The sequence below is a fragment of the Setaria viridis genome, chromosome 8 (genome assembly GCF_005286985.2).
Source record: "Setaria viridis chromosome 8, Setaria_viridis_v4.0, whole genome shotgun sequence".
Taxonomy (NCBI): Eukaryota; Viridiplantae; Streptophyta; class Magnoliopsida; order Poales; family Poaceae; genus Setaria; species Setaria viridis.
Genome location: NC_048270.2, coordinates 29,596,312 through 29,623,409, shown reverse-complemented (window position 1 = coordinate 29,623,409; position 27,098 = coordinate 29,596,312). Strand labels below are relative to the sequence as shown.

The window sequence follows — 27,098 nt, the reverse complement described above, 5'->3', positions numbered from 1 at the left end:
GTGGAGAGGATCTGACTAACGTCGAGGCTGATTCTTCGGAGCTCATGGCTAGCAAGGATACTTTCCCGCCAACTCTCCGCTTTGCCCATTCTTTGGTTTCACATAATACCATTGACTTTTATGTCAGCAAAGGCTACTTCCCCAAGGATGCTGTGAGGCCTCCTGGCAAGGAGCTTGTGCCAAAACTCAAACCTAGAGAGGTTGTGGTCTTCAGGGATTTCTTTACTACCGGCCTGCACTTTCTGTGTGATAAGATGTTGCCTTAGATTTTGGAAAGATATGGTGCTAAGCTTCATCAGCTTACGCCTAATTCCTTCATGACGCTTTCTAAGTTTTATTGCGTCGAGCACATGTTTGGGGGCATTATTGATGTTGATGGTTTTGTGAGGCTCTTTGAGCTTCATATTCAGAAGAAAAGGGTTCAATTTGACAATGAGGAGAAGGCTTTCAATACTCAATTTGGCTGTTGCACATTCACGACCCGGAAGAAGAATCAAAGTAAGAAAATGTTTAGGGTCGAGCTCTCTGTGGCCCAGAAGAACAGATGGGACGACGACTGGCTTAGCTATTGGTTTTACATCAAGGTAGACATGTCCGAGGCTTTTGGTTATGGTCAACCTTTCTACCCGTTCTTTAGCTCGATGTCTCCTTTGAATATTACATATGTTCCAACTTTCTTGAGAACAAAGGCTTTCCGAGCTTACAAGGATGCCTTTGTTCTTGCTTCTTCGTTTGTTGCTGGGTGGGACTTGGTTGAAGAATTTCTGGCTGCGGACATTTAGCCCCTTTCTCGTGGGTGGATGCCAAAGGAAGTTGTGATGAAGACTAGAGCGTGGTACCCCAGATCGGTTCCTTTTCCTCTTTTTGGTTTGAGGTTGCTGAAGGAGCTAATGCTGGTGTTTTTATTGATGAGATCGAGAGGTGGGCTGTTGACATCTTGGGGCACTGTCACGAGAGTGAGTATTTATCTGCTTTTAAGATTGTTACACATGGTCTGCGAGTGAATTTTGTGTTGTCCGAGATGGGCATAGAGGTGGAACCTCATGTCAAACCTCGCAAACCCTCTAAGCGGATGCGCGAGGCTGGTGCGACTGGTTCTATTGAAATTTGTGGAAACAGAGGGAAGGGGAAGAAGAAAAAGAAAATTGAGGACTTAGCTTCTTTGCCCATGGTCGAGGTTAGCAAAAAATCCAAAACTTCTGGCCTCGAGGCTCTTAAGAAGAAGAGATTACTTGGTCAGGGCTCTTCCGCTGATCAACAGTTGTGCTTTTTTGGTAAAAAGCTCGAGGTTGTCAAAAGCTCTGTGCCTACAACACGTGAGCCCGAGGTTAAGTCGGATGCCACGAAGTCAAAGGTCGAAGCCGCCGGAGCTTTAGCTGGGCTGAAACTGAATAGAGCTGGTAAGAAAACTGGAGTAAGAATTGTGAATGTCCTAGATGATGATGATGATGAAGGATTTTTGGATGAGAATTTGTCTTTGGCTTCGTCTCTGTGCCTCAGAGCTGAGAAAGAGTCTCCTCACCTCGAGGCTATTGTTGTTGCCAAGAATGATAAATCTGACCTAGTGCCTGTTGATCTAGGTAAAAATGTCATCAAATTTTTGCCTAAATTAAGCTTCGTAGATGCCAACGGTGCCTCTATTAAATTTTTGATGGAATTGCAAAATACTGTTGGCGCAGCTGGCGAGCCATATAGCGAACCCTCGATGCTTCTAAGAGTGGATCCTGTGCCCGAGGGTTTTGCTCCGCCTCAATTTGTGCTAGACTACAACAAGGCTTTTGGTACGGATCTTAAGGAAAAATTATTGTCTGTTCATGTGCCTGGGTCAGGTGAGGTTGTCGATCATTTCAATCCATCGCTTCTATGGGGATCGAGGGACTCACTTCGGGTTGTAGGTGAGACAGTGGAGGCAGCTTTGGGGGCGGCAAAATTTGATATTTCTTTCGAGGTTCCTGAGTAGGGCGAACTTGCCAAGGAAGAAGAGAAATCCTCAGGTTCCTACGAGGGTTAAGTCTTCTACTCATAGCGACACTCGAGGCAGTTTCTTTGATCCTTAGGGTTAGTATTTTGGCAATGTTTTTTGTCTGATTCTTATTTACTAGCTTGCTTATATGTTCATTAATTTGACAGAGTACGAGAAGTATTTGCGGTGCTACAACTCTGATCATTTGGCAAGGATAACGGCTACCCTCTGCTATAAGGTATCGTTTTTGCGACTATTGAGGTTTTTGTGGTTTAGCATTGCATTCTTTTCTTAGTTTTTTACTTGTTTTTCATCATTTCTTTTTTAGACTGTGATTACTGGCAAGGTTGCCATTGACAGGCTACAGGAGAAAGAGAAGGCTGCACTTAGCCGAAATGCTAAGATTCTTGAGCTTCAGGCTTAGATTGCGAGGTTGAAAAAGGAGAACATGGTTTTAAATGATCTCAAGACCTCGCTTTGTGAGGAAAGCATAGGTTTGAAGAAGAACAAGGAACTGCTTGTGAAGATGTGCAGTGACCTCCTTCAGAGGGTAGAAAACTTGGAGAACAATTCACAAGACAATCTTGGTGTTTTGGAGAAATTGCGGAGCACTATCGAAAAAGATTCAACGACTATTTCATGTTTGAAAAAGTCTCGTGCTGAGAAGGATACAATGATCCATACACTTGGCAAGAGTCTCGAGGACCAGAAAGGTTTCATTGATGGAGTGGAGCAGGTGCTGAAAACTAGATTAGCATAGATTCATGATGGGTGTAAGCTTGCTTTGGCGGAGTTTGGTGTAGAGCCCCTTCCTTTCCCTACTGACAAGGGTGCCAAGGAGATGTTTGATTGGATGGATTAGGAGTTTGAATCCTTGCCCTTAGTCATTGCTGGAGCTAGTGATTACGCGGCCTCTTTTTGCTTGCGAGGGTATGCTGAAGTTGCTGGAGGGTGAAGGCTATTCATATTTTCTAAAATTTGGGGCATGCAGCTATCAGTTTCCCTTAGCCTTGGAGCATGATGGACAAGAGATGTCAAAAAATGTTAAAATTGTGAAGAAGAATTTTTTGTAGCAATTCTGAGCAGCTTCCGGACGCGATTATGCAAAGCTAGTTGCTCATGATCAACTTGCGAAGGTTCGTGCTCTAATCTCTTTTTTTATGTTTCATTCCTTTTTTAGTTATTTCTTACTGGTATTGTTTTGATGAGGCCAAGGGGGAGGGATCGATTTTTTGTAATGATTAAATTAGTTCTTGTGTCTTGCATGTTTCTCAGAAAACCCTCTGAACAACCATAGATTCTTGCAACTGAGCCCTAGCCCCATCCTTTTGCAGATCTAACCCTGAGGATTCATCTATTCACAGTGATTATTCACTGAGTTTAGAGTTTCTTTTCTGCTAGCCCTCCAGATCTATAGTTAATCGCATCTAGGTCCCTACAACCTTGTTTAGTCCACATAACCTTCATTTCGGCTCCGTTTAAGCTCGTTCGTGTTGCGTTAATTTTGTCTCAACATAAATTACACGCTAGTCTTGATGTTCGCCATAAATTATGCTTCTAGAATTTATTCTAAAATTAATTTGATTAATACCTATTTGAATGCCTTTTCTAAATAAAATTTAATTAGGGTTTACATATCAGTTTTCATAGTTAATATTAATTTGACTAATACTATCTAATGGAGTGTTCTAAATAAAATCTAATTAGAGTTATACCTCACTTTTATAATTAAAAGTTAATTTGATTAATACCTATTAAGCATGTTTTCTAATAAAATCTAATTAGAGCTACACTTCGTTTTCATAGTCAAACTTAAATTGATTAATGTTTATTCAATTTGCTTTCTAAATAAAAGTTACATAGGCTATATCTCGAGTTTTCATAATTAAATGTTAATTTGGCTAAATACAGATAGAAATATGTTTTTGAATTATAATTTGGTTAGTTAAACATGAATCATAACGTATGCGCTTAGATGTTCCCACATATGATATCTTTTCGAAATTAAATGTCCAAAGTGGTATAAACTATACATGAACATTATAACTAAAATTTGACTAAGCTTTACTTCGTATTTTCAAAATATAAATATAATATGAGTTAATTCTAACATAGGATATTTCTCTGAAATATCATCTTCATTGATTTCTAAACTTAATATGTACGAAGCGCATAGTTGTTATCTTTTATAAACCCAAATCTTCGATAGTGTATCTTCTCAACCAAAGCTTTATTCCAGTCGGTTCTTGTTGTGTTAATCTTCTAATCGTAAGCAATAGTTTAGCAATGTTGTTTCGCCATGTTTCATGTTTTTATAATAAATATGATATTAATTTTGATTAATACTTATTTACTCATATTTTCTAATTAAAAACTAATTAGGTTTATACATCGGTTTCCTTTAAGCAAGTGTTAGTATGATTAATATCAACATAAATGAGTTCATAATTATAACTTATTTTAGTTCAAAGCGACATGTACAGTTATCGATTAGATGTTATTGCATATAGTTTATTTTCCAAAGTTAAAAGTTTATTTGGTGTAATTTATACATGAATATTTATGAATAAAACTTGACTAGGTTTTTACCTCGGTTTTTCAAATAAAGTGTAATTTGCATTAATTCCAACTTAGGGTATTTTTCTTTCTGAAAGATCCTTTACATATATTTTCTAATTAAAAATAAATGCATCATATAGCTTTTGTCTTTTCCTTTACAATCAAAGTTCCCCTGATAGATGTATGTTTCCAACGGTATCATCGTTCTTAGTGTTTCATGCGCTTTCATGATCCTAGAATCGAGCCCTATCCTCTAGTACGTTCTTTTAAAGCTTTCCTTTAATCGGTGTATTATTCTTAGTTGTACTTGTTTGTTTGCTTGTGCCGGTGATTGCTTCGAGTAGAAGGATTGCTCTTCGAAAGCTATGAAGATTAAGAGTTTCAAGAGAGCAAGAGCTGAAGAGCAGTAAGAGCAACTTTTTTTTTGGAAAAAGGCAAGTGTCCCTAACCATCCTTATATCTATGCTCATTTACAAACATGGAGAACCACCTAGGAAAACAGTCCAACCACAAGGACTACATGGCTCTAGTATTGTCTAATTAATTAGAGACTCTAGTCTAGGGTAATCTTACCGAAAGGGCAAGAGGGGAGGCGTTGATGGGGTCTTGCCCGACCCTCAGGCTAATTTGTTCTATGGTAGCTTCGTAGTCTTGAGAGAGGTTTATGGTCTGCTTTGACCTGAAACCTTAGTGGGTTACCACTTACTAGGGAATCTTTGTAAAGGCCTCGTAGCGTCCCTATGCAGTCACACCTTGGTAGTGTGATAAGTGCCTACTTTTGCACAGCATGGTTGGGTCCAAAGTTCTTCTGAACTTTTACACGACTTGTGGTGAAAGTGCACAATCTCTACAGGGTGTATGTAGCAAACATGGCCTCGTTAAAGCCATAGTTTGTGATTTTGATGATTGAGTGACAATATATTCATTGGGACTAATGCTTTGTCTAGCATGTACCTTGTAGGTTTTCTAGGTACTAAGAATGCAAACCAAATCATGGCAAGGTCCAAATGATGGTATTCGTGTATCCAAGTCATGGTATCTAAGCTATGGTATTTAAGTGACCAAGCCATACTACCTAGGATTATTCTATGGTATTGAAGCATCCAAATGATAGAAAAAATCCAATAGACGGTATCTTTGGTGCTTGCTTTGGACGAGTTAGAAGGAAAAATGCACCATCAGATGTTCCGATGGCCCACCAAAGCAAGTGTCGGACTAACCATCGGAGCAATTAGTACAACTGGGAAAACAGGGAGAAATCTCAAGTGCACAGGATGATCCAATTGGTGTCATTTTACAAGCGTCGGAGCAGTTCGCTAAGGAGGAAGAGGAAACCCTGTAGCACCGGATGTTTCGATGCCCTATGTAGTTGGCCGTCGGACGAACCATATTTACTTTGAAATCACACAGAAGGTTTTGGCCAGAATGCCTTCAGCACCATATGATCCGACGGCTTCAACACCATATGATCCGACGGCACCATCGGAGAAAGCGTCGGATCAATGATATCAAGGGGATCCAACGGCTATGTGACGTGAGTAGTGGCACCAGATGATCCGATGGGGCATATGATAAAGCATCAGATGAATTTCTGAGGAATTTGGGCGCGGGGAGTATCCGATGATCCGATGGGGGCAACGGCTATGTATCCTTTTTTTACTAGCCGTTGGAGCAATGGCTCTTTGAGCCCTTGGGGCTATTTATACCCCACCACTCGTCCATTTGAAGTCACTGGAGTGTCCATGGATGCATGAAGATCAAGACTCATCAAGAACACATCCATGCCACCAAAAGTGCTTAAGTGATCCATCAAAGGCTTAGCACAAACTTAGAAGAGTGATTAGTGCTAGGATAGGCCTAGAGAGGAGTGAGTGCAAGATGTGCCTACCTTGTGACCAGGTTCTAAAGTGAACCACAACTGTACAAGAGGTGTGCCGGCGCCTTAGAGCCTTGGTGGGTCGCCGGCAAATCTTTGACCGTCCGGCTTGGCGTGGAGCGGAGTCGACGACCTTGTGCGGTGGACGTGGAGACCTCTTTCCTTTGTGGAGAAGCTACTTAGTAAAGACGATATCAAGGTGACCGAGGGACTTGGCGTGAGCCTTTGTGGTAAGTCAAGGAGCACATTGGGAGAGACTTGGTGACCGGGAAGCAATACTCTTGTGTGAATATTTCAATAATGTGAACTAGTGGTGGCTTAGTGCCTACCAATATCACGAGATAAATCCTCGTGTCAAGAGTTTGCTTCCCCTCATCCCCTCCTTATGTTTTCGCATTTCATACTTGCAATATGTGTGCCTTTACTTTCCTAGAATAGTATCTTGATAGGATTGGTTATAGGTTGTAAAACTTATTTTGGGATGAGGGTTTCACACTAGATCAACCATAGATTGCACATCGAGATAGCATGATCTAGTTTATGTTTTGATGCAAAGTAGTGGAAGCCATAGATTAAGATTTTAAGTTGCTAATTCACCTCTTTCCTCTTAGACTACGAGCACCGATTCCTTACAGTGTAAAATTGATGTATCAGCTGTGCTCATGGTCAGGAGCGGCCTGGACCCTCCCATGATTAATAAATTTGAAGATGGACTTAAATCATTATTCTGATCATTTCTTATGGTCTTGCTAAGTACCAACCATAAGTGTACTCACTCTTGCTAACTGATGCTCAGAAGAGAAAGATGTTTGAAGTCCTCTAAAGATGATGCTAGGCCTACTATTTGTAAGTAATTATTTATATTTATTTACGTGATATATGTGTGTGTGTAACATTTAGTTTTGTTTTAAAGCCGAGCCTGACACTATGTAATTTGGTCTACCTCTCTTCTTTTCTCTCGTCTCGAAAGAGTTGCATGGCCTTCCATGCTTGTAAATCTGTTTAACCAAAATCAATAAAGTTCAGGCAACCCAAGGGTTGCCGTAGTTTCCCTTAAACAAAAAACTCTCGACAGTCATCATCATCACTTCCATCCCCCCCGTTCCTGGCAAGAATATCCTCGTCCTAATTGCGCCAGCCTCGTGCCAATTCTTCCATTGGATTCTTGGCAGACTTGTCAAAATCACCTCTGCTCCGTCCATCTGGTTAAATCCCGCCGTTTCTGTTGGGGATTTCCCAGTCGTCGGCGCCGCCTGTTTTCGTGCTGGGTTTGCTTTTGTTCGCCGTCTCTTTCTCCCCACTTCTTCGTGGCCCCTCTCACCGTCGTTTGCGTGCTGTTCTTCCTTCCTGCCTGCCTGTGCCTGCCCAGCTAGATTGATTGATCTGTATCTCTCCCCTACTTCCCGCTCATCGATTCAATCGCAGGTGCGTCCCGAAAGGCCGAATCCCGGCTCTGTCCTTCGTTTATTCACGGTTTTTTGGGCTTCCATCTCCTGTTTTGGGGGGAAATGGCACCCTTTTGTTGTTCTAGATTCGTGATGTGGCAGCGGTGATTGATTCCTGAATTTGTAGATTGGTTGCAGGGGAGGGGAAGGGAGGAGCGCCGATGGCGGAGCTGGTGGGGCCGCGGGTGTACAGCTGCTGCCATTGCCGGAACCACGTCTGCCTCCACGACGACATCATTTCCAAGGCCTTTCAGGTGAAACGAGAGGGGAGTTGTTGGGGATTTCAGATTCGGGCCTAGTTCTTCAGTAACAGCAGTGTTGGGCTGATTGTTTATGGCATCCTATAATTGTCATCTGTCAAGGAGTAAATAGTTCCTTTAATTAGTGAATTCATGAGAACACTAGTAGTTTGGCTGCAGTAGAACTGAAGAAGCTCATCAGTAAAAGCCTCTGTATTTGCTGCATTAATCCTAGGAACACCCAAATTTACAGTTTGAACAGAGTTTCTTTGGTTGCTGCATTCCTAGGGGCACCCAAATTCATCTCTCTGTAGAGTAATAAGTGCAGAGATTTGTGTTGCAGGGTTTCAGTTAATCCAAGTTTCTGTCATTTCTATCACGGTGAAGGCAATCTGTTAATCAAAGTTTTTGTCCAAGTTTCAGTTAGGTGACCTGTTAGCATTTAGCAAAGATTGGGCTGCTAGATTTGAGATACAATGAATAATGTGTGTTGACATCAGTCTGTGTTTGTAGAGAAAGCAGTTGGAATTCATTTAGCTGAAGAACAGGTTATAGTTGAATATAGCTTGTATTTTTTTGTTTGTGCTTGGAGGATGATACTGTCTCTCCCTTGCTCTTCTGACTGTTCTAGGGAAGGAATGGCCGTGCATTTCTGTTTTCTCATGCTATGAACATATCTGTGGGGACTAAGGAGGATAGGCAACTCATGACTGGCCTTCACACGGTTGCTGATATCTACTGCCGTGATTGCCGCGGAGTATTGGGATGGAAATACGAGAGAGCTTATGAGGAGTCGCAGAGATACAAGGAAGGGAAGTTCATATTTGAAAAAGCAAAGATTGTTAAAGAAAATTGGTAGTGATTAAGGATTTGGCTGTCAAAACTTAATTGTGAAAGATGTGATTGATGTCCTTGTACATAGCTGTCGGCTGCGACCTGTAGGTTCCAATATTTTGGCTGTGTGATTGTGTTCATGCTATTTGTAATCTGGGCTCCGTTACAGTTCATTTCTGTGAAGAAGACAGATGTGTGCTTATCTGTTTGGTAACTGTTGTCATCATTCAAAAATGAATGAGTTGCTCTTTGTTATTCTTCCGGTTGTTATCCTCAGTTCGCTAATTTCAGACTATAACTTGACGTGCTTTTAATGAAACAGAGTCCTAGTGTTAATATATCAGCCTGCCTTAGTTGTATATATTTTTCATTGAAATTTACAGTTGCTGAGAAATCATTGCGCACTTGATGAATGATGTTCTTCAATCTGTAGTTTCCTTCTCTTGTTGTTTGTATGATTGATGTCCTCTTTGCTTGCATGATCTTCCACATTCTTTTCTTCTGAATGTTCTCTCTTTTTCGTTTCCTCTAAGTTCGAATTCATGCCATGCTTTTCGATATTCATGGTACTTCACAGCAGTAGAAATTGCAAGTTCAACATACTTGATATCAGACGCACTGGTGCCATAACAGAAAACTTGGATGTTGATTTGCTTCAGAGATTTAATGTGCTTGAGGCCAAAGTGGTGACAGTATGGTTTTGCTCTGATTGCATGGACTGTTGTGTGTAGCCTCTCGAGCTTTGGCAAAGCTGCAGGTTCAAATATCAAGCAAGTTTCTTCACAACTGAAGAAGAGCTCTTTCAAGTATGGGAATCCTACTTCATGAACAACAATCCTATCATCCTTCTGAGGTGATTTCAACCATAAGTCAAGACGAAGTAGGGAAGGCAACTCTCTGAGTATTAGTATGTCTTCATCTGTTCTGCAATGTTAATGTTTAAATCAATGAGGTTGCAGAGTGATGCCATCCACCTTGGTACTCTTGGGAGGAAGTAATACGCTGATAATCGGAACTTCTGAAGGTGATTGGGTGGAGAGGACCAAGAATCCAGGAACTCAAGGGAACCGAAGTTGCGACTGCAGACTGCAAATGATTGAAGGTTGCTTGTGCCCAGTTTTCCCAGGATTCCCATCATAGCCTCTTGGTGCTTCACATTTCCAGTAGTAAAATCTGTCCAGTTGATTGCCAGCTCCATCAAACTTTTAAGATTACCAAGTTCTTGTACTGCACTTGCTGAACTGCGACAAATGTCGAAACCTAATAGGGCTTTTAGGGATGTCATGCTTTCTATACCATCAGGTAGCTTTATTTTTCCCCATGTATGGCCACCACTGAGTATATACTTCAGTTGGACAAGCCCAGTGATTGTTCCAGGTTACTCTTCTATATTTGTCTCTCTTATGTCTAATGTTTCCAAAGTTTGCAGGTCTCCTATTTGTGGTGGAAGGTTTGAAATCCATGTTCTACGGAGGCTCAAATACTTCAAATGAAACAAACTGTTGATATCTTTCAGGTGATTTTCACTGAATCCTTGACAGCCCTCGAGATTTAACACTCGCAGAACTGTAAACTCAGACAAAGAGGGTACAAGAGTGACCTGTACAAATGAGGTTAGTGTTCTAACATGAATTAAGTTCATTTCCCCTTGTAGTTTGGACATTGCTGAGTCACACTGGATAGATAATCGGTGAACATTGCCTTGTACAAATGAGGTTGGAACTGAATGACCACCAATCAAGTGACAAAATTCTTTTCGATCGCCTTTGATAGTATAAGCTCAAGCATCACATCCTGAACCCTGCAAGCATGAGCCCTACCATCACAGTTTATATCCATTGGTTGGACCATGCTTCTATTGATGAGTTCGTTGAAGTAGCCTTCTGCAACTTCCTCTACACTTAGACCTCTTTCTATGCCAACGAATCCTTCAGGTATCCATTGCTGAATCAGACTGTCCCTTTCAATCTTGAAGTCCTCAGGAAAAAAACTGAGGTACAGAAAACATATTTTGAGGTGGTAGGGAAGGTCATAATAGCTGAGGGAAAGTATTTGCTTCATGCCCTCTAGATCAGGATTCTTTTCTAATGCAGAACCTATAGAGATCAGCAATTTCTCCCGCTGCTCCTTCAACATGACGGGCTTGCTAGCTAACAAGCTAGCAATGCTGATTGTAGCCAATGGTGAGCCACAACATTTCTTCATGATCTGATTGGAAACTTCCTTAAGTTGGGGAGGGCAACCTTCCTTGTCGCCAAATATTCTCTTGAAAAATAGGACCTTTGAATCTGATTCATTAAGTGGTTCGATTCTGTATATAGGATCATCAGGGTCAGAGCAACAAGACTTTGCTACCGACTCAATTCGTGTTGTTGTTAGGATCCTGCTGCTGTGGTTATTCTGAGGTAAAGCACATCTAACTTTTTCCCATGCTGATTTGCTCCAAACATCGTCTATTATAATGAGGTACCTGCATGAAATATCGAGCCAGATTTAATTAACAGATGATGAATCTGCTTTCTTTGAGCAGTGAATTACCATAACACAATAAGTAAACCAATTTGGGTTATTTCTTTACTCAACACATTTATTGTGACTTACAAATTGAGGCTGAGCATATCTTTCGAATAACCAAGGGGATTAATGTTCAATACTGATTAACATCAATATGAATGCAAAGCATTCATACTCACTCATTCCTATACATTGCTAACATTCCTATTCTTCCACATTAAGTTTGTTTCAATAGATGAATAACCCATATTTGTAAGCTATGAAAATACAATTATATTTGTTCTACGATCCCAATATTTGCCAAGGTTTTAAATTGTGATTTCACTACGGGAAAGCTAAAAATTGCCGAGTGTATTTTTTTGCCGAGTGTTTTTTTGCGATCACTCGGCAAACAAGCTCTTTGCCGAGTGCCAAGCCAAAAACACTCGGCAAAAAAAAAAACACTCGGCAAATCGGGGCTTTGCCGACTGTCAAATAAAAAACACTCGGCAAAGCCCCCTCTTTGCCGAGTGTCAAAAAAAAACACTCGGCAAAAAAATAATTTTTTTTCCTCTTTTCACCATGAAATTTTTTCTACTCCCCACATACAACATGTGGTACTCCATGTTAAAATTTGGTATATTTTTGGATTTATTTGCTATATTTATTTAATTAATTGCATTTCAAGGAAATTTTTGGTATAAGTCAAATTTGAACTGCAAGTGATTCAAATTATGGAACAAAATGAGTAGAAAAATGATGTTCATGTTATTCGGCCCAATTTGAGACCTGACCCATGAAATGACAAGAAATTTCAAACATCTTGTTCAGGAAACACGACCACGAACGTGTGGCAGTGGTATTTTTAAATTATAAAAAAACAAGCAAAGTCTGAAAATCATGAGATTTGTCATGATGTGATGATATCATAGGTGGAGGCTGTGGAGAAAAATTGAGAATGTTTTGCACATTTCGTCACGTACGATGTTTACAAACCGAAGCATTTCAGAAGAAGAATAGTAACATTGAGAAGGATTGCATAAGATTTGAAGTCAAAATGATGGTCGAGTTTTGATTTGACTACAAAACTTTTTGTATAGTCAATAGAGAATATATATTATTTCATGTAAATTTTTGACAATTTTTTAAAACTGTTAGATATTTTTTAATTTTTTTTTAAAATACCTTTGCCGAGTGTCCTAGGTTAGACACTTGGCGACCGTTTTTTTTCCCAACCGCAAGCCTTACCCCCGCACCGCACCCGGCCCCCTCAGATCTCCTCCGCCACTACTCCCTCACCTCTTCCTCTCTTCCCCCCCCCCCCGCCCCCGGCCCCGGTGCCCGGCGCCCCCCGCCCCGCCGCCCGGCGCCCAGCGCCCGGTCCCCGACCCCGCCGCCGCCCCCTTCTTCCCCTCCGGATCCGGCCTCTCCTTCCCCGGCTCCCTCCCCTCCTGCCGGATCCGCGCCCCCTTCTTCCCCTCCGGCGCGGATCCGGCGGCCCTCACCTCTCTCCCCTCCGGATCTAGCGCGTGGCGGCGGGCGGCAGCGGGCGGCAGCGGCAGGCGGCCGCGGCGGGCGGCAGCGGCGGGCGGTAGCGGCGTGGCGGCCGGTGGCGGCGTGGTGGCCGTGGCCGTGGCTGGCGGTCGACGACCGGCGGCTGTTTCTGTTTTTTTTTTCCGAAAATATTTGCCGAGTGCTTTTTGACACTCGGCAAATCATTTGCCGAGTGCTCGATGTTCGACACTTGGCAACTCCACCGTTTGCCGTAGTAAAGTTCGCCGAGTGCCGTTTGCCGAGTGTTACACTCGGCGAACTCTTTGCCGAGAGTTTTTCGGCCTTTGCCGAGTGTCTCAGGCACTCGGCAACCTTGCTGTTTCCGGTAGTGTTTTCGCGACTTCTAGGAACATTCACAGAAAAGTTATATATAAGAGTAAAGAACTGTTGCGGGAGCTACCATACTTCATAGCATTTTACAATTAACAAATGCAAAATATATTTTTTGCATAATTAATTCATATTTTAAAAAAACAAAAGTAAGATATCGGCATAGTATACGAGGTACTAAATATGATATAAATAAAACTGGCAGTGATAATATCGTTAGCTAGAATTACTTAATTGGTAAGATATGTAAATGTTGGGATATTAAAAAAGAATATGATATGGTGCTTTGCTAGGTTTTCTCATAATTCAAGCGTATAAGAAATATTGGCTATAAAAGGGTTCTCAGATGTTCTCTAGAATAATCAGATAACTTTTATAGTTTTATCTTTGTTATCAAATTTTTCGATTGAAGAATTATTATGGTACCTTTAATCACAAGGTCATGGTCACATGTTCAAAATTTTAATTCCCAGGCACCCAGATTTGCATTTAGCCCTACTCGTTTAGGGGCTAAGGTATGTAGTGTTTTGTTGACGCTCAGACCAATTAACTCAAAAGTCACGTTACATCAAGGTGCCATGAGACTTTGACGAGGACTTGAAATGAGCTGCAACTATTCTTTTTCTTGAAGCCAGGTCGGAGTTTGTACTAGCTATGTAACATAAAAGTTTAAATTGATAGAAAATGAATGTACTCCACTTAATAAAAAAGGTAAAATGTACTATCAGTTTCTAAACTTAATCGAGTGTCACCAAGCTTTTAAAATATTAATTTATGGATCTGGGTGCCTAAACTTATTAAGTGATTCACTGAGGCCCCAGCCTCTCTATTGATGTCATAGTACGGGGGACATAGATGATACTTCACTGGTAGAGAATTGACCTTGCATTATTTTCTCGAAGTGGCCAAAGTCAACAAGCTAGAGAACGGATTTATATGTTGTCCATGCTTCTGATGCAATAACAAAAAGGACTACTCTGCTTGGGCTTCATAGACACTTGTTTAGATACGGTTTCATGCCTAACTATTTGGTTTGGACCAAGCACCGCGAAAGAGGGGTTATAATGGAAGACGACGAAGAAAAGGAGGATGATAACAACATTCCGGACTGGGCTGCAGGCCAAGCATTTGCAGATACTACAATGGGCGAGGCTGATGAAGATGGGTTTGCAGAAGATGGCCCTATTGATGATCTTGGTCAGGTGCTACAGGATGCACACAGAGATTGCAAAACTGAGAAGAAATCAGAAAAGTTGCAGCGCATGATAGATGATCACAAAAAATTGTTGTACCCAGATTGCAAGCAGGGGCATTAAAAAACTAGTACCACACTAGAAATGCTGTCATGGAAGGCAAAAAATGGTGTGTCCGATAAGGCATTTCAGGGGATATTGAAAATTATAAAGAACATTCTTCCCAAGAATAATGAATTGCCGTTCACAACATATGAAGCTAAATAGGTTGTTTGCCCTCTGAGATTGGAGGTTTAGAAGATACACGTATGCCCTAATGACTGTATCCTCTATCATGATGAAAATACGAGAGATTGGATGCTTGTCCTGTGTGCGGAGCGCTGTGGTATAAGATTAGGTGAAATGATCCTGGTGATGTCGAGGGGCAGCCTCCCAAGAAGAGAGTTCCCGCGAAGGTGATATGGTATTTCCCTATAATACTACGTTTGAAGCGTTTGTTCAGAAACAAGGTGAATGCTAAGTTGATGCGATGACACAAAGAAAAACATAAGCAACATGAGATGTTGAGAGACCCCGCGGATGAGGCCCGGTGGAGATCAATTGATAGAGCATTCTCGGACTTTGAAAGTGATGCAAGGAACATAAGGATTGGTTTAAGTACTAATGGATTCAATCCATTCGGTGAGTTGAGTAGTGCTCATAGTACTTGGTCGTGACCCTATGTATGTTCAACCTTCCTCCTTAGTTGTGCATGAAGCGGAAGTTCATTATGATGTCGGTGCTTATCCAAGACCCAAAACAACCCGGCAGTGAAATTGACGTGTAGCTAAGACCGTTGGTTGATAAACTTTTACTGCTCTGGAAGGAAGAAGGTCTACATGTGTGGAATGAAGATAAACAAGAGAGCTTTGACCTACGAGCATTGTTGTTCGTAACCATCAATGATTGGCCTGCGCTAAGTAACCTTTCAGGACAAACAAACAAGGGATATCGGGCCTGCACCCACTGTTTAGACGACACAGACAACATGTATTTGAAACATTGTAGGAAGGTCGTGTTTATGAGCCATCATCGCTTTCTTCCTGCTAACCACCCGTTAAGAAAGAAAGGGATGCATTTCAAAGGGGCACCATGTAAAAAAACCTGCACACCATAATGGAAAGTGTGTATTTGAGATGATAAAGGATGTAAGGGTAGTCTTTGGAAAGGGTCTTGCTAGCAAACCTGTTCCGAACAACACTAATGGACGTGCACCCATGTGGAAGAAGAAATCTATATTTTGGAAGCTACCTTATTGGGAAATCCTAGAGGTCCGCAACGTAATAGACGTGATGCACCTGACGAAGAATCTTTGCGTGAACGTGCTAGGTTTCACGGGTTGTTATGGTAACTCAAAAGATACATTGGAAACACGACAGGACCTAAAACATATGAAGTAACGAGATGACCTACATCCGAAAAAGAGAGATAACGGACAGCACTACTTACGTCCTGCCAATTACACTCTCAGCAAGGAAGAGAAGGATAGCATGTTTGAATGCATGAATATTATCAAGGTTCCGTGTGGATACTCCTCGAATATAAAGGGAACAATAAGTATGAAATAAAAGAATTTCACAAATCTCAAGGCCCATGACTGCCACATGTTGTTGACCCAGTTGTTTCCGGTTGCACTGAGGGGTATTCTACCAGAGAATGTACGATTGGCGCTCGTAGCGTGTTTCTCAATGCGATTTCGCAGAAGGCAATCGATCCAACCAAGCTTGTAAAATTACAGAACGATGTGGTATAATGTCTTGTCAGCTTTGAGTTGGTATTTCCACCATCCTTCTTCAATATTATGACGCACCTCCTGGTTCACCTAGTCAAAGAGATTACTATTCTCAATCTAGTATTCCTGCACAATATGTGGCCTTTTGAGAGGTTCACGTTAGTCTAAAAAACTATGTTCTTAATCGTGCCCGTCTAGAAGGAAGCCTTGCCAAGGGATTTGGAACAGAGGAGGTCATTGAGTTTTGTGTCTATTTTATTGACTCAATTAATTCGATTGGGGTTCCAACATCACGCCACAATGGGAGGCTGCAGGGAATGGGCACCCTTGGAAGGAAATCATGTTTGAGCAATGATACTGATTTGTTCTATAAAGCACACTTCACTATTTTGCAACAATCATCCTTTGTGGCTCCGTATATCGAGGAACACAACCAGTTTCTATTTTACCAATATCCGATGAAATCCGATGCCTAGATTATACATCATCACATGGATATTTTTCCTTGTTGGTTGCGTCAACACCTTATGGGTAACTCCACGATTCATGAACAACTTGCTTGGTTAGCCAGGGGACCTTCTAGCATAATCGTGAAATTCCAAGGTTAGGAGATAAATGGTTATACATTTTACATGAGAGCCCAATACCAGAAAAGCACCAACTAGAATAGTGGTGTCCGCATAGATGCCATAGATAGCAATAGGAGTAAAGACTCGTATTATGGTTTCATAGAGGAGATCTGGGAACTCGAATACAGACTGCTAAACATCCCTCTGTTTTGTTGCCAATGGGTGAAGCTAACTGGAGGTGGCGTAACGAAAGATCAGTATGGAATGATAATAGTGGACCTGACCAAGACTGGATACAATGATGAACCATTCATCCTTACCAATGATGTGCACTAGGTTTTCTATGTGAAGTACATTTCTAGCAGACTTAAGAAAATTCAGAAGATAAAGAAAAACTATGGGAGCTAAAGTGCCACATAGTTCTTACAGGTAAAAGCAAAATCGTGGGAGTCAAGGACAAAACAGACCAGTCAGATGATTATGATTAGTTTGATGGCATGCCTCCATTCGCTGTCGAAGTTGACCCAAGAATCATGCTAGCCAAGGAAGAGGCTCCGTACTTACACCGTGATTGTGACCAAGGAATTTTCGTCAAGGAGAAGTTTTTAACATTACATTATAATACACTAAATATGCTTCACCTTTATGTAATGCTCTATGGCAATCAGAACCTTTGAATTATATTGTAATGCTCTATGGTGAAAATAATATTGTAATTTCATGTGTGTTTAAATTAGTTGACATGGGAGATGAAGAGGATGGAAAGTATATAATGGAGCAGATTATTGCTGGTGGTAGTGGCTCCAACATTCCAATAATGTACACCGAGGATGAGGGTAGCCATGTGGATATGTTCCTTAACATGTTTAGTGATAGCAATGATGAGCCCGAGCACTACATTGATGACAATGCGGAACAAAACCTTGTCGTGACGAAAGGTTCCGGCGAGGTATATATTATTTTCATGTTTTACCCCATCTATAATTTCATATTCATTATTACTATGTACTAATTAACAAATCTTGAACTGTTAGCCCTCTGGATCGACGAAGCAAAATAAGCCACGAGGTCATACAAAGATAATGGAGGAAAGGTTTCACATCACGGAAATGACAGAAGAGGGCAAGCCAATTGCTCCCGAACATGTGGCTAGAAAGTTCGTGAGTCAGTGCAGGGCTATTGTAAGGGACAACGTGCCCATCAGCATCATAGAATGGAAGGGTAAACAAGATGATTCATACGTGCTCCCGTAGACACAAAAGGATATGTTGTGGGCAGATGTCAAGAAATACTTCACACTTCCTGAAGGTGTCAAAGAAAAAGATGTGAAAAAGTGGACGCTGAAGAATATGGCAACCCAATTCCAAACTTTCAAGAAGAATCTAGATGCCAACTTTATCAAGAAGGGCCGAACTTCAGATTTCGATGAGTGGCCAAAGTTAAGGGACCACTGGAACTCATTTGTGGAATACAAGATGAGGAAAGGTAGTACGAATAAAGTTCGCATTAACGTTGCCAATGCTAGCAAGGAGTACCATCATCGTATAGGGCGAGGTGATTACATGAGTGCAATTCCCAAATGGAAAAAGATGGAATAAGACCTATTCGATCGAGGTATCGTACCAGCGACTATTGACTGGCCCGATCGATCAAAGAATTGGTATTACGCTCATGGAGGCAACCTGAGCCAAGAGGATGGGACACTTATGTTCAATGAAACAATACGTCTGAAGGCCGAAAGTCTTATCCAAAACATTGAAGATGCTAAAGCGGGAAAGTTGAAGGTCGATAGAGAGAACGATGAGCTCACTTTGGCGCTCAGGAATCCTGAACACCCAGGTTGTTGCCGAGGTTACAAGGTCATTCTGTGGAAGTTCGCTTTCCGTAGGGACATCGACACGTACAGAAGCCACAAGCGAACAAAGGAATAGCAAGAGGAGAGCTGGCGGCGCATGTTAGAAGCTAAAGTGCATTCATAAGAAGTAAGAATGCAGGAAAAAATTAATCGTCGAGTTGCCCTAGCAGTTACTTAGATGGCCCAATCTGGAGCACTACCGGATCCCAACGTCATCAGCCCTTCTCAACACTGAAGCAGCTGTACTTCCACAGGGGTCCCCGATGAGAACATGCCAAGATTACCCGTGGTTGCGTAGGACAACCAACGGTACCCTGTGGATGACATCACTCAGCGCACCTCATGTGAGTTGTATAGACCATTCGGCAACATCGCTATTAAGGTATACATATATATAATTTATGTAATCTTCTCAATTGATCCACACCTTAGGAGTTTAATAACTTCTTTATTTCTCTTGTATGTACAAGTGGCATACGAGAGTGCTTTACCAATCCTACCAGGGCAGAGAAGCCATGGCACAGAGATTCCACCTGGCTACTCCAGCGTTGGCCTAGAGAAGATTTGTGATAGTTAATATGAAGGCCTAGAGCTCGACTTCCTGGGAGGTGATGGGGAAAAGACACTAGGAGATGCACTTCAAGGGATCATTCTATGGCGCAAACGCTACATCATCATCCACGGCAAGGAGGCATCATTGCTTCCTGTAGATCCCACGCAGCAACCATCTCCTCAAAACTCAAGACCGTCATCTCCAGCACATGCACCTCCAGGACCGTCATCACCACCGGGATCGTCGCATCCTGCTCGATCACCGTCTCCATCTCCATCGAATCCTAGTGGTGCGAGCGATGATGGCCACAACACCCCTCCCCGATCACCATCGCCGGGACTAAGACCCGCAGCGAGCAAGGAACCTGCAGCACCTCTGAAGATGCCGTGACTACCGCCTTCCAAGCCAAGGCAGCCAAAGGCGAAACAACCTGTTAAGAAAACAAAGAAGTCTAAACCCATTTAGAAGCTACCAACTGATATGACTACTGAGGAATTGCGGGAGGTATTGCAAGCAACGATGAGGGAGTTCTTCAAATCATGTGCTGAACAAAGAAAAAAGAAGAAGATAGAGCCAAAACCAGTAGATCCAGTGAAATTAAAATTTTTTATTAGCATGTCAAAAGAAGTAAGGAGGACTGTACCATTGAACTACGAGCATTCGTTAGTTAAGTCTAATCAGAAGAAAAAATGACAAGGAGCATCGTCTTCCGATCGTACTGTCCCCGAGCTTGGGGACCAATCAGATAAATACGCTCAAACTATAGCAGCAATGCCCTTAGAACAATAAATCCAAGTCATTGGATTTATGCAAGATATAGGTATGTCGCTTGCTGAAGTTCTAGGGCAACTTGAATCGCCAGCTCCAGAACCAATTGTACCTAAATGGCTCTTTGAGGTAGGCAAGCCTCTAGTAAGGCCTAAATTGGTTCTCCACGAAGATGTACGGGTATATGGAGCAGTCTGCCAATGATAGGCTCATGTTCGCTCTCCGGGTTAAACCGGTTGATTTTTTCGACGAAGGTGAGAAACTCCTGTGGATGGAATTCAAGATATATATGAAGTGTACCATCAAGATGCCCTTGACATCTCTCTCATCAGCACCTGGGTTCTGTAAATATTTGTTTATCAATATGTAAATTTTAGCTTAGATCATTTTTTTTGTGCATCGTCCTACTAACTTTATCTTCCATTTTATGTAGGATGCTCATTCGAAGGTTCCACAGAGAATCGTATTTCAATGTTGGCTTCATGGATCCATCGCTCGTTAACCAAAAGTAGATACAGGATCAACCAAAGAAAACATTGGAGGCATTATATATTTTCTTGGAGAAACAAAATTATAAGGAATACATACTAGTGCCATACAACTTTAAGTAAGTAAGGGTACCATCTATTTTTATTTTCTTTTACCTTACTTAATTAATGTTAGTTAGCTCTAATATGAATATTTATGTATGTAGTTTCTACTGGATTCTCCTAATAATTATGATTGATAAAAGCCATGTTATTATGTTCGATTTATTGAGGAAACCACTGGTGGAGTACCAAGACATTCAACACATGCTAAACTCGTAATAATTCTAGATCTTTATCTCTATGCAAAAGTTTGTTTCCTTAATTTTCACCGAACACTGTATCATTCATTATTTTAATCTGCAGTGCATGGAAACGATTCCTTAAGACTCACCGTGGTGAATTTAAACAAAAACTTACATTCAATACAAAGTTCCCGGTACGTATGAAGTTTGCACATTTTGTACATTCTATAACACGGATATTTTATAACTTATTTTTTTCCACTAAAGTGCTTGAGATAGGAACAAGGCAATAATCTATGTGGATACTACATGTGTGAACACATGAACAATTTTGTGCATGAAAAGGTGCTCTAGTTGCATGATATAAATGTACGTAAAATAAAACTATTAATAATTAATTTTTTCTAGCTTCTTATATTTAATTGTTCGTGTAACGTTCACATATTTCCAATTACAAATGTTTAATATTCAACAAAAACTCTTGGAGAAGGAGAGGATTTTGGCAATACGTGAAGGTCTCATAGGATTCCTGGTGGACGAGGTGATAAATCCCGCGGGAGAATTTTATTATGACGGACGTTCAATAGCTGCACCGAGCAACACCACGATGGGATGATCCTAAGAATGAAGAGGATAAATTATTGTATATATAGTAATTGTACTAATATTAGTTTGATGTGTATAATATACTAAGAATTGTATATATATATTATTGTGGACATACATACAATATTAATATGGAAAAGAATTTAGAAAAAAAGTCTTAAGTACTAAAGGGGTACGTGCATACGCTATGCAGATGTGCATGCACGTCCCCTTTAGTCTCGGTTGGTAAAACCAATCGGGACTAAGGGGTGCATGTTGCGCCTATGTGGCCGTCCCTTTAGTCCCGGTTGGTTCCGGGACTAAAGAACCCCCTTATCTCAAAAACTGGATTTTCGGAATCTATGACCCTATCCAACCGGAACTAAAGCCGCGTTTTCCACCCGTGCTTTTTTCTCCGAACAAGTTTAAAAATCATCAGTACATTTTACTAAAAAAACTTAACCTTTCATACCTTTTATTTAGTAAGCACTCCCTCAGCTTGCGGATGAGTCGGCCCTCCTCCCATGAGAGCAAGTCCTTTAAGAGCTTCTGTGGCGGATCCACTTCAGATTAGCTTGATTAAGCAGGGTTAAGTCGCCTAACATGTGACACCCATGCCTAAGCCAAGTTAAAGTGAAGTGCCGTCGGATTTCATCCGATCAACCACTTTTGCAGGATCGAGTTAGCAAACTCACACGAAGGTGAGTGGTTCCAGAGAATACAACAAGTCCACTGAGTTAGACAACTTAACCATTTAGTTCGGCTAGAAAAACAAATCAGAGTTTTACAAGGTTCCAAAGAAAACAACAGAAGGTAAACACTAGCGGAAGCGAACACGTCGGGGTCGGACATCCCTGGTGAGGCCAGCCAGGACGTCAGTGATCCCTCTCCTCGCCGTCCGAAGAGGGATCCCACTCAACCGTCCAACCCGGAGGGAGTTGGGGCGGCCAAGTGCCAGCAGAAGGGGGCTCGGGAACAGCAACTTCACCTGAAAAAGAAAAGCCACAACAAGGCTGAGCTACTAAGCTCAACAAGACTTAACCGACCGAGAGCGCGCTAAACTACCTCTTCTAGACATGCAAGGCTTTTTGGCTGAGGGGTTTGTTTGCCAAAAGCGCTAGGTGTAACCCTACTTTCAAGTTTTAGCTTCGGTTCTAAGTTCATTATCCGGTCTAAGTTTGCAACCTATTCTAAGCAATCATAGAACCAACCAAAGGTATATATAACATCATCAAGACCATGTCATCATCATGTTTCTTTCTTACTCAGGGTAGCATAGCGATCAAGCAGTCTCAAACTGTGAGAGGCAGACGAATCGATTCGAGTTTCTTAACCATGCATGGCGAACCTAAACTCACGACATCCGCGCACCACAAGGGCCGCTTCCTGTGTCGGCCGTCCCCATCAATTCCCAGGCGCGTGTCAGGTCCAAACTTCCCTTAGCATGCAATGCTCCACAGTCCCGGCCTCTACCGTACTGTGACCGCACTTGCACCCACATGATGCACCATGGGAACCTCGTTCCAGGGACAGCAGGGGTATAAGCCACGCCCTAGTTCAATCCGGTACTAGGCTTCCCCATCCCATACTAGGTATGAGATTAGTACTTTCAAACACTTGATCACGAACACCACCACTATCGGGCCTTAGCAAGTTTCATAAACAGACGGGGCGATCAACCGACCACCAAAGAGTTACCTCAAACCCTGCCCCGTCCATCGTCCTTATAGTTGTAACAGAAGGGTAGACATCCAACTCCTACAACTCGCGAGTGACAGGAAATCACTCGGCTTTTACCGTCTCCTATTTAAGCAAAGCATCTACTCGGTCCAACAGCTAGTGTTCAGATCATGGGAGCTAAGTCATGCATCTAGGGTTCCAAACAACTCCTATACGTAAATGCACAAGCATGTTTAAGGAAGGCATGCGCAAGTTTGGCAAAATATAGGGGATTCATGCATCTGGGGCTTGCCTTCAAGCGAGAAAGGAGGAAGCTGCTCTTCGGCTTGGGCGGCTTCGGCTTCTGGGGGCAGGAGCTCAGCTACACCGTCGTCTTCTGGCGCTGGGTGCAGCTCGTAGTAGCCATCGGCGAGACGCAGCTCTACACGAAATGCAATGCAAGAGTTAGCATAGACGGTTAATTCAACAGCAACACTTGCAAGTCTGAGCCCAGAAACTTGCGACAAGTTACAGGAGGGTGGGGAGGTTCAAAGGAGTTTGTGGAGATCAAGAGGTAAGGGTCGGAGGAAAGGAACTTAGGATCTGACCCTTAATCTAGAGGATTTGGTGTGCTAGGGGTCCTCAGACTCAACGCTGAAAGGTCCCCAAGATTTACACATACACCCTCGGTTCAAAGAAAAAGATACAGCCGAGCCCTCGGGCGAGACGGAGAAAGGGTCAGCGAACAGACAGGATCGGGCGAGACGGAATACGGGTCGGGCAGATAAGAGGGGTCGGGCGAAGCGAACAAGGGTCGGCAGAACAGACAAGGTCGGGCGAGACGGAAAAGGGGTCGGACGAACAGAAGGGTCGGACGAGGCGGAAAAGGGGTCGGACGAATAGAAGGGTCGGACGAGGCGGAAAAGGGGTCGGACGAGCAGAAAGGTCGGACGAGACGGAAAAGGGGTCGGACGAGCAGAAGGGTCGGACGAGGCGGACAAGGGGTCAGCAGCTTACCTTCGTCTTACAAGGAAAGCTTGGGGTCGGGAAGAGCAGGTTCGGGCGGAGGAACTGGAACACTAAGACTTGCGGCGGAGACGTCCGGCAGTGCTCCGGCGGCGGCGGTGCTTCTTGTGGGTCACAAGTAAGCTCTTACGCAGCACGGAGGAGCAAGCGGCTGGGTGGATTGAGGAAAGCGGTGTGGAGCGGAGAGGAGAGTTCCTCAGGAACTTAGGCTGTAGCGCTTTGAGCACGAAGCAGAGGAGCAAGGAAGATGGCAGCTAGGGCAAGGGAAACTCCGGCGGGGCTCGCGCATTTCCCTTTTATAGCGGCGCGGGAGTGAGAAGGGGAGCGCCGCGAAGGCCGGGGAAGAAGCAATGGAGTGCTCTGCCCGGGCGGCGATTGAGCGACGAGGGCGGTGGAGCAGGACTTCGGGGATGACGCCTTCAGCTATTGGGCACTGGAGACAGGGCGGCGCAGGCGGGGACTTGCCGGTGGTTGAGTTTTGGCGGATGTGGGCGTCGTCGTTCGGTGGATATGATGGATGTGATAGAGGGAACGACGCTAGAAGCGAGGTTGCTCAGGTGAGAGGTCAGGCGGGCTGCTGCTGCGCGGGCGAGCGCGAAGCAACACTCTGTCGGGGCGCAGATCTGGCAAGGCGGAAAGGAGCTGTCGCGGCCAGGGCCGGGGTTGGCGGAGGAGGAATCGTCGCGTAGCGCGGACCTGGGCGGCGCGACTGTGAAGGGGCGACGGAAAAACCGGGAGACATCGGGACTTGCAGCCGGGGCTCCGGCGAGGTGATGATGGGCGCGAGCGGCGAGGCGCTGCAGAAAAAGTTGCAGAGGGCTTCCGCTGCAAAAAGGGGGTGCGGGAATCCACCTGGTCGCGGCCGGCGACGGGGCGGAGCGGCGGGTGTCGGAGGAATTGAGCCACGCGGCGAAAAAGTGCTGAAGCGAGCATGCCACTCGAGTGCGTGTGCACCAGGAGATCTGGGAAAAAGATTGCGGGTCCACCGGTCAGTCTCGGTTGGTCCACTGCTCAGATTGAAAGGAGGAGGTGTTGTGGGAAGACTTAGAAGATCCGGCGGGGTGGGTTGGGGTCGGCAGGGTCGGAACTGGGGAAACGGCAAGGAGGGGTCGGTTCTCAGGGGTCGCGACCAGACTGGAGGTTGAGCACTTAGGCTTGGAAAAACTAAGATAGGTGATCAGGGGCTCGGATTAAGATTGACGTGAAGGATTTTTGTCCGAGGCCGTCACAGCTTCATGTCCAACTTTTGCGACACGGCTGCGAAAGCGCGGCAGCCAAACTGCGCCCCAACCCTTCTGAACACCTCCATGGTGAGGGTCGTCTTGCCCAGGCCGCCAAACCCGACAATCGAGAGCACCTTGAGAGTGGTTGTTCCACCCATCAACCACTCCACAATATCACTCATGGGGCCGTCAACGCCGACCAGATCCGGCACGTCGGCGTAGAGGATGTTGATCCGAGGATCGGTGGCCATGTGATCCCCAGAAATCCATATATATGTCCTCTCCATACTTGTACCTCGGCCGCCGTTCACTTACCTCGATGGCACGGGCCTTGAGGCCCTTGAGCTCGTTGGCGAGGTGAAATCGTGTCCATGCTGTGCTCACGAGCCGCGTGACTCATCTCGCCAACCCTATATGCTGCTTGAGTCACGGTTAGCAGTGCCGCCATGGGCAGCATCAACACGGTGCATGAACTCATCCATGACATCCTCGGCATCGTAGGCGAGCTCCCTCACCTCCTTGGTCCAGGCCCTGACCTGGGCATCCGGGTCGCGCACAGTGGAGAGCCTCTATACGTATATGTTTTTCATGCGGGGTTCTCAATTTCTTATTGTGATCTAACAATTTGTATTGTGAGCAGTTTCCTATCTGCTCACTCAGCTGCCAAACACTACTAGAAAACTCAGTATTAATATCGGTTTGTAGGGTGCATATCTCCCGAAAATGCATCCGGAATTAATCCTTCGAGATAAAAGGGGATCTTTTATCACGGGTCCCAAAACCGGGATATAAGATCCCCTTTTAGTCCCGGTTGGTAACGGTCGCCATGCCAGGGGCTGCCTCCCGCCCCTTTTATCGGAGGGTCCCTGGGAGGCCCCCACAAGTCAAGTGCACGTCGCAAGTCACAAGTCACGCGATTTTTCACCCAAAATATGCGCGTGCGCGGTCCGTGGGATTCGAACCCATGACCTCAAGTCTCGCGCGTAACTTCCTTGCCATCCCACCTACACACTACATCTGTCTATATAGTGGATGCTATCCTTTTGTATTAACTCATGGAGGACCCTTTAATCTGGGTTGGTAATACCAACCGGGATAAAAAGGTTCGAGGGATTTAGTCCTTTCCTAGCCACACATGGGGGATCCTTTTTATCCTGGTTGGAAAGTTCCTCCATGAAGGAGGCAATTTGGCAATGATGCTACCAGCCACAAATTTATCCGGCAGCTCACACTTGACATTGACAAGATCCTTTGCAAGAGCATGTAACTCATGAGCCTGTTCAACTACAGAACGGTCATCGACCATCTTGTAGTCATAGGACTGCTCCATGATGTACAACTCACTCCCTGCATCGGATACTCCAAAATTTGCCTAAAGTGCATCCCACACTGCATTGCTAGAGGGAAGCTGCATGTATGAATCGATCAAGTTCTCAGCCAGAACACTGATCACAGCCCCTTTGAACAAATTGTCAGCAGACATGTACACACTATCCTCTGCAGAGGTGTGCGGTCCCACAGGACGCTCTTTGGTAATGAACCACACGTTCATAGCTGTGAGCCACAACTCGAGTCTGCCAACCCATCTCTTGTAATTCGTTCCATCAAATACATTTGGTTTCAATTGTGCAGTAAAGCCAACTACCGAAAAAGTCCTATCAAGTTTTTGGATTGTTGGAATCAAAGGCATTTTACGGTTCATTTTAATCCGAAATATAGAATAAAACATGACAATTAAGATAATGTAAACAGGAACATGATCCATCATTGTATTTGTAGTGAACATAAAGCATACAGCAGGTACTATGAAACATAAGAATTGAACGATAAA

The 27,098-nt window shown here is 43.6% G+C and overlaps 2 protein-coding genes across 4 annotated transcripts; one reads left to right on the top strand and one right to left on the bottom strand.

The window, feature by feature from the left end:
* Positions 1–7,426: 7,426 nt before the first annotated feature.
* On the top strand, positions 7,427–9,171 carry LOC117834722 (protein yippee-like At4g27745). 3 transcript variants are annotated; one of them, XM_072295696.1, is made up of 4 exons: positions 7,427–7,666; positions 7,768–7,823; positions 7,982–8,097; positions 8,714–9,171. In XM_072295696.1, the coding sequence occupies exons 3-4, from the start codon at positions 8,005–8,007 to the stop codon at positions 8,939–8,941; spliced, it is 321 nt and encodes a 106-aa protein (XP_072151797.1). In that variant the 5' UTR covers positions 7,427–7,666; positions 7,768–7,823; positions 7,982–8,004; the 3' UTR covers positions 8,942–9,171. The 3 variants fall into 3 exon arrangements, with proteins under 3 accessions (XP_072151797.1, XP_072151796.1, XP_034570139.1); XM_072295695.1 differs by having other exon boundaries at positions 7,428–7,666; positions 7,971–8,097; XM_034714248.2 differs by having other exon boundaries at positions 7,428–7,823; positions 7,971–8,097.
* Positions 9,172–10,653: 1,482 nt separating this feature from the next.
* Positions 10,654–25,518, bottom strand: LOC117834463 (disease resistance protein RGA5-like). Its single transcript, XM_034714033.1, has 3 exons — positions 25,336–25,518; positions 21,832–21,908; positions 10,654–11,386 (listed from the first exon to the last, which is right to left on the bottom strand). Exons 1-3 carry the CDS (start codon positions 25,516–25,518, stop codon positions 10,654–10,656), a joined length of 993 nt encoding a protein of 330 aa, XP_034569924.1.
* Between the last annotated feature and the right edge of the window lie 1,580 nt (positions 25,519–27,098).

Excerpts from the sequence above, each read along its gene's own strand:
- LOC117834463 (XM_034714033.1), bottom strand. The coding sequence starts at position 25,518 with ATGGCCACCGATCCTCGGATCAACATCCTCTACGCCGACGTGCCGGAT. Across the intron at positions 21,909-25,335 it reads CCATGGAGGTGTTCAGAAGG|AAGCTCTTAAAGGACTTGCT; the intron begins GTTGGGGCGCAG and ends GATCCGCCACAG. Across the intron at positions 11,387-21,831 it reads GAGTGCTTACTAAATAAAAG|GTACCTCATTATAATAGACG; the intron begins GTATGAAAGGTT and ends TATTTCATGCAG.
- LOC117834722 (XM_072295696.1), top strand. The coding sequence starts at position 8,005 with ATGGCGGAGCTGGTGGGGCCGCGGGTGTACAGCTGCTGCCATTGCCGG. Across the intron at positions 8,098-8,713 it reads TCATTTCCAAGGCCTTTCAG|GGAAGGAATGGCCGTGCATT; the intron begins GTGAAACGAGAG and ends TGACTGTTCTAG.